Source organism: Notechis scutatus, chromosome 3 (assembly GCF_049901735.1).
Source record: "Notechis scutatus isolate UNSWTSFEM ecotype Mainland chromosome 3, rNotScu1.2, whole genome shotgun sequence".
Lineage (NCBI taxonomy): Eukaryota > Metazoa > Chordata > Lepidosauria > Squamata > Elapidae > Notechis > Notechis scutatus.
In genome coordinates this window covers 160773741-160787795 of record NC_142011.1, presented here as the reverse complement: position 1 = coordinate 160787795, position 14055 = coordinate 160773741, and the positions used below count along the sequence as shown (strand labels likewise).

The 14055-nt window shown below is 38.6% G+C and overlaps 1 protein-coding gene across 3 annotated transcripts; it reads left to right on the top strand.

Moving 5' to 3' along the window:
• The first annotated feature begins 237 nt into the window (after window positions 1–237).
• Window positions 238–12691, top strand: TGIF1 (TGFB induced factor homeobox 1). Of its 3 annotated transcripts, none has more exons than XM_087961604.1 (3): window positions 238–1498; window positions 9803–10029; window positions 11664–12691. In XM_087961604.1, exons 1-3 carry the CDS (start codon window positions 1483–1485, stop codon window positions 12210–12212), a joined length of 792 nt encoding a protein of 263 aa, XP_087817730.1. In that variant the 5' UTR covers window positions 238–1482; the 3' UTR covers window positions 12213–12691. The 3 variants fall into 3 exon arrangements, with proteins under 3 accessions (XP_087817730.1, XP_026527671.1, XP_087817731.1); XM_026671886.2 differs by lacking the exon at window positions 238–1498 and adding an exon at window positions 3035–3305; XM_087961605.1 differs by lacking the exon at window positions 238–1498 and adding an exon at window positions 8369–8494.
• Window positions 12692–14055: the final 1364 nt, after the last annotated feature.

Here is a 14055-nt window from a genome sequence, read left to right as displayed (position 1 = left end):
GACATCCCCCCACCCACCTTTAAATGAACACGTGCAAAATATACGGAACTCGTTTCATTAGTAGAAGTGGAGTGGTGGGAAAGTAGCGTAACTTCGGGATCGGCCAACTTCCCTCCGTGTAAATTGGAACTGACGTAATGTTTGTTTTTAGTTTCCCTCCAACTCACAGCCTGAACAGACGGAAGAAACCGCGCCGTTCAAGGCAACTCTCTTGATTCTCGCGTTACTTAAAACTCGCACACCTCCTGTCCCAAGTTAAGCCAACACAACGGTTCATCTTGTAGCTGGGCTCGTTTTAAGTTAGCAGATCGCATGTATCCCAAAGCGCGGTGATGTAGATTCTGGGGGGGAAGCTTCTAAAGCAGATTTGGGGTAGGATCCAGGCTGAGATGGTGGTAGGTTTTTTTTTTTTTAAAATAGGAATCGCTCCCCTCCCCCCGTAAACTCGGCGGAAAGCGTTTGAAGGGTTTACTCAAGCCAGCAACGCGTTATTCGGAGCAGGAGCTGCAGCGATCTCGGAGGAAGCGGAACAAGATTTGAGCCACCTGGCTTGCTACGTGCACGGCCGAAAACGGGGGGGAGGACGGGACGGGACGACTTGGCTCTCTCTTCTCTCTGGCGGGCCAGGCTCGTTGCGAGGACTCCTGGGATGGAAACCTGATTGTAATAAGCCAAGAAAGACCTGCACCGAGGCCTACCACGCTGACCAAACCGAAGACGGGCTTGGGGAGCGGGAGCCCTCCCCACCTGAGGAAATTGCCGAAGCAGGCTGTTGACGCAAACTTTACAAACGGCATTTACACCGTTTCGGGCAGAGCTCCCGGCGCCCGAAGAATTTAAATTATCCCCTCCCACCCACCCCCATGACTTCCCCTTTGCCTACTTTTCCGTTTTTGTTAAATTAGCGATCCTTTAAATTTAAAAGGACAGATTATGAAGCCAAGCGCTGAGGCTCTCCTCGCCTGCCCATGTGTTTACGCCGCGTCTAGGGAAGAGCTGCTCTCCCCCCCACCTTCTTTCAGTTTAGCGCCGGTATTTTGACAAGACTCGCCCTCTTCTCTCTCTCCCCCCCCCGCCCCAAAGCCGTTACCCAGCCGGCCAGCCTGCAGGAGAGGAGGGGAGGGGCAGTTGTGGCTCCTCTCCCGCTTAGTCAGGGCCGGGAGGTGGGGGAGGGCACACCTCGTGGCGGAGGCGGCAGCAACAGCAGCAGCTTGTGCCAAAGCACCAGTTGAAGAACAAAGAAGGAAGAAGCGGCGAGAGGGCTACTCTCAAGTTACTTTCTGCACCAGCCAGCCCCGTCCGTCCCGCAGCGTCAGACGCCGCCTTTGCAAAGGACCCCGCTGGAAGCCGCCGCCTCTCTCCTCCGCTCTTTTCTCCCCCCTCCCCTTCTTTTTTTTCTTCCCCCTTTTCCAAACTTTCTCTCTCTTTTCCTGGCAATAAAAGGAGGGGGATCTTCCACGAGAAGGCGGGAAGGGCACCGAAATGAAAGCTCAGAAAAGTAAGTAGAGTTTGTCCTGTTTTCTCTCTTTCTCTTCTCTGACTTCCAAGTGAAAAGGAGCCCCCGCTGCCTACCTCGTGGCGTTGCTAAACAATTGTCAGGCGGAAGAGTGCGCAACTCTCGAGTACAGGCTGTGGAAGAAATTGGGACTTCTTCCCCCCCCTTTTTTTTTAAAAAGAAAGCCCCCCCCGCCGCCCCCCGACCTTCTTTGTACAGCGTTAACACGAAGTTGAGGAGGAGGGGAGCAGTTGAGGGGGCTTCCCCGTTCAGACATTAACAAACACAACAAAACAAAACACGACCGCAGCGAAGTCGGTTTGAAGGTTGCCAGCCCTTCAGCTGCTGGCGCCCTGTCAAACCCCAAGTCTCCTGCCCGTTTTGTGTCCGAAACAAAAAGTTTTCCTCTCCGACTCTTTTTCTTCTCCCCGACCCGCTCGCGGCTCTTTCTTCTCGAGTCTGCTTTTTGTTTTGTTTTTTGTCGCCTTTACTGGTTCGTTTTGCTGTTGAACACGCGATATTGCGAGCATCTGAAAACAAATTCTTAGACTAGCAACAGCGTGCTTGAAGGAGTTTCTTTGTTTGCGCTTGTCGGAGAGGGAGGGGGCAGAGAGACGGGGGTGGAGCCTCTGCAAAAATCGGTGAAGAATGCCCGGGGAGCGGATCTCCCACGCCTGAGACTCTCTGGACGTGTAAAAGGGGAAAAAAAATGCCGTTTATTTTTTTGTAAGAAGGCACAAAAGCAAGTTTATAGGTTATTGTCAGAGGAAAGGCTGGGCTATACGAGATAACTGATAATCACTTTAAAAAAAACTGGACCTGGTGAAATATCTTGTAAGGCAGAGGTCTCCAACCTTGGCAACTTTAAGACTTGTGGACTTCAACTCCCAGAATTCTCCAGCCAGCTGGCTGGAGAATTCTGGGAGTTGAAGTCCACAAGTCTTAAAGTTGCCAAGGTTGGAGACCTCTGTTGTAAGGTATCACTCTTTTTGTGAATGGAGCAGCACAGTCTTGTCCATGTTTATTCCTAATTTGCCCCATCGAGTTAGAGTTTCTTACCTGTGTATGCTACCTGTAGTTTATGTTACAGTAGTAGCTACATGTACACTATGAAAAAAGAAGTCAGTGGCTTAGAGTTAGGGAGTTCATTGGAAAGACACAATGTAACTCCTGTTTTTAACAAGGAGTTAGGCTTTGTGGGTCATTGGAAAATCATTTTTTTTTGTTTTTGAAATGTATCTAAAACTTCTTTTCCATGCAGCTGATCTTGTGTAGTGACATGTAACTAGGAAATGTAAAAAGGAAAGTGAGCTAACAAGTTAGAACCATTAAATAATAATGTAAGCACACCGTAAAATATGTGAGAGGTACAACTTTGTGTGTGTAAAAGTATGTGCTCCAACAATACCACGGCCTACCTCTGAAGTTAAAAGACAAATATAATTGTTTTTGAACTTTGTACAAAATATTTGTTACATTATTGAGCAAAAAATTCCACACTGGATAGTTTGTATAGGGGTTGTTTTTGTAACTGCTGCTGTGCTCTATTTGAACAGTGATGGTGAGCTGGTTTCCTGCATGCGGATCCATTGTTCCAAGATTTTTGGGAAGAGGAGGGGTGGGATGTGAGATAATGTGTTTTGTGCACGCGTGTTTAAAATCTGGAGCTCCTGTCTTGTCAACTTTAAGCATGCTTCCTGTTCTGTCAGGCCAGACAATGTTTAATAAAAATGTTAACACGTTAAGTGCATGAGAGAAGGTGGAAGGAGTGGAGGAGTTGATCAAAAAGAGCATGAGGAAAAGTTTTCAGGTACATGGAATATAAAGGAGATCAGAACAAAAGTTGGATAGTTAATGATACATGTGGTCTGGAAGTCTGAATTTTTTTTGTACTATAACCTAAGAAGATTTGTACACTCCAATTTTATATGAATGTATTTTTTTCTATTGTTGGTGTAGCTTTCTGTAGTCTGAGAAATATTAAAGGTGGGATAGATGAGTTAGTAGACTTAAAATTTCACTGATCATGTCATTGAAAGTGTTCTTAAAACACCTATTAACTGTACAGTATACCTATGTATCCTTACACAAATTATGATAAATCTGCTATTACCATTGTTTTGTGAAAGCACACAATGAGTTACATGTGACTAAGCTTTAGCATAATGATTACTATGTGTATCTCTGGGATTTTATTTCCTCATACCTCACGTCCAAAACTTTTTCCTTTGTCACTACAACTTGGGACCATATGCATCTGCAATTTTTTTGCCTGATGATAAAAGTTTTCTATTTTAGAATATGGTGAGATTTCATTCTGCAATGAAAAACATGTTGATTTTTGAAGAGCTATATTCCTATTCAAATCTCTAAACTACCTTCTCTAACTTTTAAAAAGTTAAAGATACACATGCTTTCTACAGTAAAGCTCACAGGTAGAATGCTACAACTTGTTTCTTTCTGGCCAAAATGAACTTGAAAGGATTATGTGCTTGTAAATATTAGAAAGTCAGTTCTAAGAAAGTTCTTATTTTTTTCAAGTAATATTTATTGCCTTAGCAGTTAATAACTTAGCACTGTATCCATATCCTTAATTTTGTGTCAGTCTCAAGTCTGCTATTTTTCTTTGTAATTTTGTCATTCTTGCATATTGAAAGAGTCAATACCACATATGTAGAATCTTAAGGTTTTCAAATTAAGAATTTGAATCCTGTATCTATAAATTCTGCAGGTGTTTTCTGAAAAATAACTGAACTGCTCTGCAAAACAGCTTAATAAAGAGTTTCACACACAAAGAGATTTGTGGAGAAAGCATTTTGTACACTGCTTATGGTGCAAAGCAAACTTATTTGATATAAGGCATTTTGTAAATTTATCAAAGCAGCTGATATCTACCACTTTCCCATGTAATACTTCCCCCTAGAACAGCAGTTCCATTATTTCATAAGGTTAAATTTTAAGTAGGTTTGTCATTTCCTTATTATGCAAAAATTAAGGAATTAATACTCTTATCATGCATAGCTTACAGATGTGGGCATGGCTTAAAGAATAATTTCATGTTAACTTTTTGGCCACAAAGAAGCAAACAGGTAAATAATTTACACATAAAAGGTATTTATCCTTGTTTAGGTGTATTTAGACAAGCTGTCATACTGTGCATGTTCTTTAGAAGAGATTTTTCAAACTGAGCCCTGCACTATGAGATGAAAATCAACTGTGCCCATAAACTTTGGACAAAGTGACCTTATAATGTACCTGCAAATTTTAACTCTGGGTTTGGGTTTGGGTTTGTTTTGTTAGACAAATAGTATTGTTAAAACTATTGTCTTTAGAAGAACAAATAACTACTGAACATTAAAGTTAGTTCAATGTATGCAGTACAATGTTAAATTACTAAATATTTCTGTTAGCTAAATATTTTTCGGTACTTAGATGAATTTAAAATAAGCAATTTTTTTTAAATTGAAATTGGTGCTTTGGTTCCACTATGACCAAGTAAGTCACGTTAAAATTGTAATCTATGTTAAATTAAGGGTGCAAATACTTCTCCCTGCAAGAATCCTGTAAAGAAACAAATAACAAAGTAGTAGTGATCCACTGAGACAGGCAGCCTAGTCAGGCCACCTTTTTAACTGTTCCTTGTTAAAACAGGAAATGCAGAGCACAGACTGATTACAGGGTAGCTTTGGTTTTCCCTTGTTAGTAATCAGCACAAACGCTCCAATGTAAACACTGCCATGGCAGCACCAATATGGCCTTTGCTCTAATAAAAATAAAATCAACTGGACTAGTTTGCATCTAATGCTCCCTGTAGTTTCCTGTAACTGCAGCTTCTGCACAAATACAGGGTCTCTTTTCTGGTAATTAATGCTCCTTTATTGAAATCTGCTTATTATCCATTCCACCACCACCTACCCAAAAAAGTTGCATAGCATTTTTCTCCTGTTGAGTCCAAACCTGTTTTGTCTCATTAACCTCTGAGCAGAGGGAACATGTCACAATAAGTAAGCAGATCAAAGAGCACTCAGTACTGCAGGTTTGTTCTTGCTTTAATTTTTATTTATACTGTCAGGAGTTTTACCGGTTCACCTTTTTTCATGTTTACGGGGGTGAGGAGAAGAGCAGCTTTTACATTTTGTTTTGAAGGCACCAGAATACATTTTCTGGCCTTTGAACATCTTTTAGTTTCAAGTTTGTTTGTTTTTTTCTTTGCTTTTTAAAGCAATCTTCTGTTCTGGCTAGCTGAAATAGTTGGATTGCTTGATTGCTTTTCTCAGCATTTAGGTGTACATTTTGTGTAATATGCTAGCATCCGTTGACTTGTTTTTTTTTATTACATCTCTGAATGAATTCCTGTTCTTTATCCATGTATGAAGGGCACTGATGGTGAGAGCAATGACTAAAGGCCCAGGAATCAGACCATTATATATTGGAAAGGAAGGTCACAAAGGCATCCGGAGAGAAGGGAACTTACTACAGCAATAAGTTCTAAATATCATTAACTATCTGGTATCACTGTACAAAGATGTTTCTAAAAGGAATTTTCCATTCTGTTGACACATTTCTATGCTTCTATAAGGCATAAGCTACCCTTTTAGATTGTATTCTACTATCAAAAGTTTTAGCAAATAGATACTATCAGACTGAAATCCAGGCTATTCATTGCTGGTAGAGCGCTGATTAAAAAAGAAAATCTGGCCTTGTATACAGGTAGTCCTTGATTTACGTGCCCAAAATTTCTGATGCTAAATGAGACATTCGTTAAGTGAGTTCTGTCCCATTTTATGACCTTTCTTGCCACAATTGTTAAGTGAATCACTTAACACTTAATCACCTTAGCAATTGTTAAGCTTGTAACTGGTTGTAAAGTGAATCTGGCTTCCCCATTGACTTTGCTTGTCAGAATGTAGCAAAAAAACGATCACATAGCAAATATGAACCAGTTGCCAATTTTGATCACATGATCATGGAGATGATCCAACAGTCGTAACTGAAAAACTGTCTTAAGTCATTTTTTTCAGTGCCGTGAACTACTGTAAGTGGAGGACTATCTGTAGTTCAAACCCTGATATAATGCCCCCCCTTTTTTAAACATTTGTTCCATTCATGGGAAGACCTTTGCTACAAAACTTTCAATTTTTATTGAAAGATACTATATGAATGTGTAACATATTGTAAATTATATCAAACACAATGAAAAGAGACCTTTGATTTCATGTATATTATGCTCACATGATGCATTGGATCACAGAGTGGTTAACCACTCTACGAACCCAGATCTTGTGTCTAGGTTCACTGTCTGACCTCAGAAATTTTGATTAGTTGATTAAACTAGGTTTAAGTTAGCAATGGTTAAGAAAGTTTTGTAAACATTACCACAGCCCGCTTCTGAATATGTTAGATAAACATCTGAAAATGCAAAATAAATCCATCAACATGTACAGTAAGTGCCTGAGGCCTTTCACTTTGCTTTCCACCTTGTCCCCATCCACTTTCCTCCACTGGTGGTTCATTATTGTTACAGGACACATGTTAATCTCTGTGTTCTCTTCAGGCTAGATGGCCCAACAGTTAGCTTTATTATTATAATTCGGAGAACATTGACCTATTGTATTGTAATCACCTAGTTTACTGACATACTAATGACACAGTATGACCACAAGTAGATCTTGAGCTCTGATACAATTGAACACCAGAATTCTCATTCTTAGCCCTGCGCATGATATGTTATGCTTATGTTGGTAGATAACATGCATTTCTTTACCTTGAAAAGTTTCTATTTTTATTGAACAGTATCTCTTAGAAGGTATAATAACAAACTGGGTTACCAGAGTTTATGTTCATAAATAACACTGGAAGTTGCTGGGGAAAAAGTATCCACCGATAAACAATGAGCGCAGTTTTCCCATCAATGTATTTTCTGCTTGAGAAAGCCCCAATTGTTATCCCTCACCATCAGACATTCTGAAAAGATACAGGACCATTGCTGGAAGAAGCAAAGCAGAGAAAGCGTGCAGAACGTGGCTTCTGGAACAATATCCAATCCTTTAATTGTAGCTCCAGTCTAGGTCATGTGAGTGGAATGGAGAATGGAAAGGATTTGGAACGAAGGAGGGGATAACAACCTAATTCATTGCCTAACTGCTTTTTCCATTAGGGATGCATTGGAATACTTTTCCCGATTTATTTATTTTTAATCTGCAATTCTCAGTCCGATGTGGTCCATTTTAAAATGTTGCCAGCTCTGTAACAAATTTGATCAACTTTGCTTAGTTTTCAAATCATACTGTGGGATAAATTACATAGTTATTTCCAGTGGTACATTGGAACAAGAAATAATAAAAGGTGACAGCACAAAAGAAGAACAATTAAGCCCTTCTCATAAGAGGTGGTTGAATTAATTAAACCCTTTAGTAATACTTGTATTTACTAGTTTGAGAAAATAACGTCACTAGATCAGTATTCAGAGAGAGGAGCTGTTCTGCTGTTATTCTATTGGAAAGAACAGGTCTTGATGAGCCTTTGTCAAGAGACTGAACCATTTTCCAATATATAGGATGAAAATCTATTGTGTTCATGGAGGTGGAGTTATGATAAGAAGTAATAATCATTTCCCCTTTTTATCCAATGCCAAAATATACTGAGTTCTTGTTGCAATAAAACCTGCTATCGCTGTTAAAGATGACCAAAGAGAAATTGAACTACAGATAGTCCTCACTTACCAATGGCCTCATTCAACATCCATCCAAAGTTACAATAGTGCTGGGGGAAAAAACTTTACACCAGTGTCCACATTTATGACTTCATAGTGAAGTCATTTATTATAGTCACTATGTGTTGTCCTGTGCCTGACCTGTGGTTCTCTCTCAATATTGCAGAGTGGAAAGATTGGAGAGGAAGCGATACAAGAAAGAAAGAAAGAAGGTACACAGTGGGGAATACACCAGGCTATTTGTGCAGTGCGCCCATGGTTGCCAAGGCCAGCATGTTGCTTTCCATGTGCATTCCCCTTTGTGTGTCAGCTTACTCTCTTGTAATTCCTTCTTCATTGAATGTAAATTATATATCAATGGAAACATTAATTTCTTCCTTGCTAATCATATCAGGGTTGAGCATTCCCAAAACTTGGGAAGTGATTAGGAGGCAAACAAAAACAGAAGCTTGTCTTGTCAGTTTCAAGCCAGCTACCCCAGCACTGGTGGGATTACCATTTCAAAGGATTGGAGAGTGGGAGAGAGGACAGCACAGTTGTGTCATATGAGTTCTCACTTAGAAACTACCTCACTTAGAGATACAGTTTCTGGTCCCAATTGTGGTTGCTAAATGAGAACCTATAGATACTTATAGTAGCAAGTATAGAAAGGCTGGAGGGGGAAAAAAACCTTCATTCTAATATAGACAAACTATTTTTCTTGAGGATTTCAGTGAGAAGATGAAGGAAATGTGGATATCATTCTGAGGCATAATTGACCATTCTCATGATATTTTTTTCTCACTGTATTAGTGCTAAATGCTAATTTGCAAGTAGAAATAGGGTTGAGATTTCTATTTGTAAAAGATATTGTGATACTTCATGCAAAATGTTGTTTAGAATGAAGTCTCATATCCAGCTTTTAATTTTAGTAAGTCTAATTACCAAGGTATTATTCTTGGATGATTTCATGTTAGAATGTTCATATAAAGTCAATGTGATGATGAGTAGCAATTTAGAAAGGTCAATTGTGAATGGGAAACAGTTGATGGTACCAATTTGTTTTTGATTTTTTCATTCTGTGGGTTTATTTTTATTCTCATAGATAGCATTAATAATGAGAGTGGTTTGTGTGCCACAAAAAATACATTGGGATCAGACATCTTGGGTGTTTCATTCTGGCTGTGAATGATGGGTTATCATAACTTAAACCCCCGCTTATTACTTAGTTTTTTGAGTTAGTTTGGCCTATTTGATTTTTCAACAAATGCTAATTAAATAACCACACTTTAATGTTCTGACTGAATTAGCTCTGAACAATTGTTCTAAGTTAGTAAAAAGTGGTAGAATTAATTTGGAAGAAAATTAGCCAGATGAATATACACATTGTTGGCCAATAATTGGTGTGGTTCTCAAAATAAAGCAAATCATGGCATGTATACAGGCAGATACCTGAGTTGCTCACATTTTCAGAATGAAAGATACTAGGACTTTCTACCTAGTCCTCATTGGTGCATATTACCACATTTTTATTGTAAAGGATGGTGATAATGTGTTTGAATAGAGAAATGCAGAATTAGGAGAGATACCATCACACCTTTTCATGTGCATCATAGGTGCTGCTGCAATATCAGGCAGTGAGACAGAAGACGATGACAGCATGGATGTTCCCCTGGATCTCTCTTCTTCAGCCTGCTCAATCAAGAGGAGAAGACGGGGTAACCTGCCCAAAGAATCGGTGCAGATTCTTCGGGACTGGCTGTATGAGCACCGTTACAATGCTTATCCTTCTGAACAAGAGAAAGCACTATTGTCGAGACAGACGCACCTTTCCACACTACAGGTATGTAAGCATGTTTTAATGAAGCTTAAGACAATAATGACAAGTTTGTTTACCTGCTGAATACTATATATTTTACTTTTAAGTTAATAGACATTGGGTGGCATAGCACAGTATTATTATGCAGTGTTCTATTGACTATTAGCTTCCACTTTACTTAAAAAGTGTCTTGGTATTTGATTGACAAAGGTGCTATTTCAGCCTGGGTTTTGCTATAGACCCACAAAGTTCATTGGCTAAGTGGGTTGGATGCCTGCTTACCCAGGACTAACCTTTTGCTCAGTGCCTAAAATAAGTATAAATGTTCAGTGCTTTTTATTAGGACAATTTAAGCTCCCAGCCTAATGAGAAATCCTGATTTACATGAAGCAAGCTCACGCAGTAACATTGATGGAAAGAATGTGAATTTCAGTTTTTCCAAATCTTCTAAATGCAGTACCCTTGAAACTCAGTGCCCTTTCTTACTGAAATACTTCTTTTTGCATATTTAGAAATCAGTTCGTGTCTAATTGACAGCACTAAGATTTACTTAAGAATGCAAATGATTGGTTTCTATTCCAAATTGTGAAAAAAATACAATTCTGAGTGTGTAAATTAAGTGTTGCTTGCTCCTTTCTACAAGTAGAAAAGGAGGTGAGTGTGTAATAATTCTCTACATAAGTTTTACTTGCTTTGTGAATATATATGTAGTTTCATTTTCTAACATTTGAAATAAGATTTGTAGCAGTATTTGATATAATCTGGGTGTATGAATTTAAATATATGAAGCTTTTCCAAGACTCGAAAGCTTATAAAAATGGCTTTTATTATTAATCTTAAACCATACAGGGAGGGAGGATATAAAAACACAAAAGGAGAATTTTTAAATACTCATTTTGTTTGTGGGATTTTTAACATAATTTTCTTCCAATCCATTGACTGTTACTTATTTTAAAAAAATACATTGTGTGTGCAGAACTTGTAGCAGGTTATGAGTATATTTATGCTTTTGGAGTGTGTCAGCTCAGCCTATTTCATAGGCTTTATTGTAAATCTGGTTTTGCCGTGTTGGCTCAAGAGTAATTGGTATTATTTCTTTGTAGGTATCCCACACATTTTCTTTGTAAGGAGAAACAGTTCTTGTACAGTAAACAAAAAAGGACTGTTGGACTTTCTTTTATTGCCCAGGAAACTGGCTTGATACTCAAACAAGGGCAAACTTGATGAGGTAATCCCTCTTTTGCCTGTTGACATAGTCAGTTGAACAAGGCAAATCAGTAACTCCTTTAGGGAGGAGTTACTGTTTCAGAGGAAAATGTTTTCCTGTTGTTAATTAACTTAAGTGTAATGAATTAGATTACTCTTTGTTCATTACTCCAAGATTACTCTTTGTTCATAACATATATTCAGACTTAAAACCAATTTTAGGTCTTTACCCATTACAATCTTCGAGTTTTCTGCTGAGAGGAGGGGCTGGCCGGATCAGGAAAGACTTTCTTTAGGGTGTGTCAAAACTTGTTTGCCAGCCTTTTTTTTTTTTTCTGGTCAGGTTTAGAAATTTAGCTTGAAGGGATTCAGGCATTTAGCTTAACTGCTTTCATGCAATACATAAATGGAATTGAATGAAGGTAAGAATGAAAATGTCATTGTATTCTCAGGTCTGCAACTGGTTCATCAATGCACGGCGCAGGCTTTTGCCTGACATGTTGAGGAAGGATGGAAAGGACCCAAATCAATTTACTATCTCACGGAGAGGGACCAAAGTAATTGATGGCCACCCAGTGGAATTTTCCAGCTCAAAAAACTGCATTCCCCTGATTGAGAGCTCCTTTCTCTCTGGTAGCCCAAGACCAAACAAGACTTGTAATGCTTCTTCTCCAGGATCTCTTTTGGCTCGTCCCTCAGTAATTTGTCATACCACCGTAACTGCACTGAAAGATGTCCCTTTCCATTTCAATCAGCCCTCTGGTACAGGTCAGACTACAGATGACCTTCAGTGGGCTTCACCTACCAACTTTACAGACAACTCTCTCCTATTCCATGAGGATAAGTTGGGACCTAGTTCGAATGCACAAAGTGGGCTTTTCAACACTCCTCCTCCAACTCCCCCAGATCTCAATCAGGACTTCAGTGGATTTCAACTCCTGGTGGATGTTGCACTGAAACAGGCAGCGGAGATGGAATTGCAGGCAAAACTCATGGCATAAATTGTTCTTCGTATTTTCTCTTCCCCCAACAGGGATATAACAGAAAGATGTGGCAATTGTTTCAATGGTATCAAGGATTTAACTGCATTATTTCTTCTAATTAATCTTATTTGCACAAGGGATTGCTGAAATGAAGCTTCCTATCCCTGTTATGGTCTTCAGTGGATTCCAGTCATTCCAAGAATTATAAACTTAAAGCTACTGTAGAAGCAAACCTCCCTCCTTTTATTTTAAGTTTCTTAGTAGGTTTTTTCTTTTCATAATGTGAGATGGTTCCCAAGATCATGTGATTTTGTTTTGTTTTCATTATTTGTCTCTTTCAGACTGTGCAATATTTAGTAATAAGATTAGTATTCATATCATTCACATGTGGAACAAAATATACCATTGGGCTGTCTTCAAAAGGTTCAGATTTTAAAACAAGTTTGGATTTGAATGATTATACTTTTTCATGATGTAATAAAATATTTTCTTTAATAGTTGATTTGCCCTGAGTATTTTGTTGAACTAGTGTTTCAAAGGGTAGAAAAATTGCATTGTAATATGGAGACATTCAGTTCTTTCAACACTGTTTTAAAAAAAAAACTTAAAAAGAATTTGATTTAAATTTGTGCTGCTACTGATTATAAATGGCTTGCAATGAAACGTGCTATAAGAGCTTAATGTATTTCCTTTAGTACAGTTTATGGCGTATTCCTGATTGTAGACAATTCTGCTTAAACAAGAAAACATTTAAATGCAAGTTCCTTGTTTATTTAAAAACAAAGTGATTTCACTGTCTTATTGATTAACCATTGGTTATTTTAATATGGTTAAGATACTTTTTCCAAAATGTCTTATAGCAAATCCATATTTATCTGAAAACTGAATTTAAGATGACCCTCTCCCAAAGGATTATTAAACACAAAAACATTTTATTTTCTACATATTTATACATTTTCAAGTGGAACATAATTTTTTTAGCCTTCATGATGATGGTAGGAAATAAGATTTTCATCCAAATGCACACAGATGATCACATGTTAAATCTGTTTTTTATCTCAGAGCACAGCAGTGTGATCTGAAAATGGACAACTTTCCTTTGCTGTGGTCAGCGCACTTTTTGGTTTTCATGCATCTTACCATTATGTTTAATCTCTGTAGAAATGTTGAAATAATCCACTCAAGATCTATTTGGGCTTTTGGGGATTGCTTGAGGAATTCTCCAATCAGCTTTGTTGTATGTCCCACTAATCTCTGAAACATGAAAATGGTGAGGAAGCCAAATGAAAGTTTTCAAATTTCCCTCCTCCCTTGCAGGATCTAGCAAGTTCCTTGGTTCTGCAGAGGAACTGCAGAAGATGAAACAAATGTAGAGACACCTAAAATGATGGTGGAAAAAAAGTATGAACCTAACCAATCACAGTTTTATCTCTAGGTATTTCATAGCAATAAGGACAGCAATTTCTCTGCTCTTACCGTATTTGCAGACTTGCATGTGTTTAAGGCTACCCATTCTTTTTGGTGAAAAATAGTGAAGATGCTCTTGGTGTCATGAAGCCACATTTACAACTTTTTTTATAGTTAAAATACAGTATTTCACACTTTCTCTAAGCTTAGTTCCATTTCAACAGGATCTGTCAAGAAGTCCAAGGCAATGTCTTGCAAGAAGATCGGATGTAATCTTAATTGAACAGATTCAATTAATGTGTATTGGGCCCTTTGCAACATGAGTTTAGCCACTTGTAACATGGATCCATGTTTGTGGTTGCATTCGGGAAGTGATCACTGCTTTGTTAAGGGAATGGGAAATTCTAGTCATCTTGAAGTAATGGTATACCTTCTCCTAAAGCCAGTGTTCAAC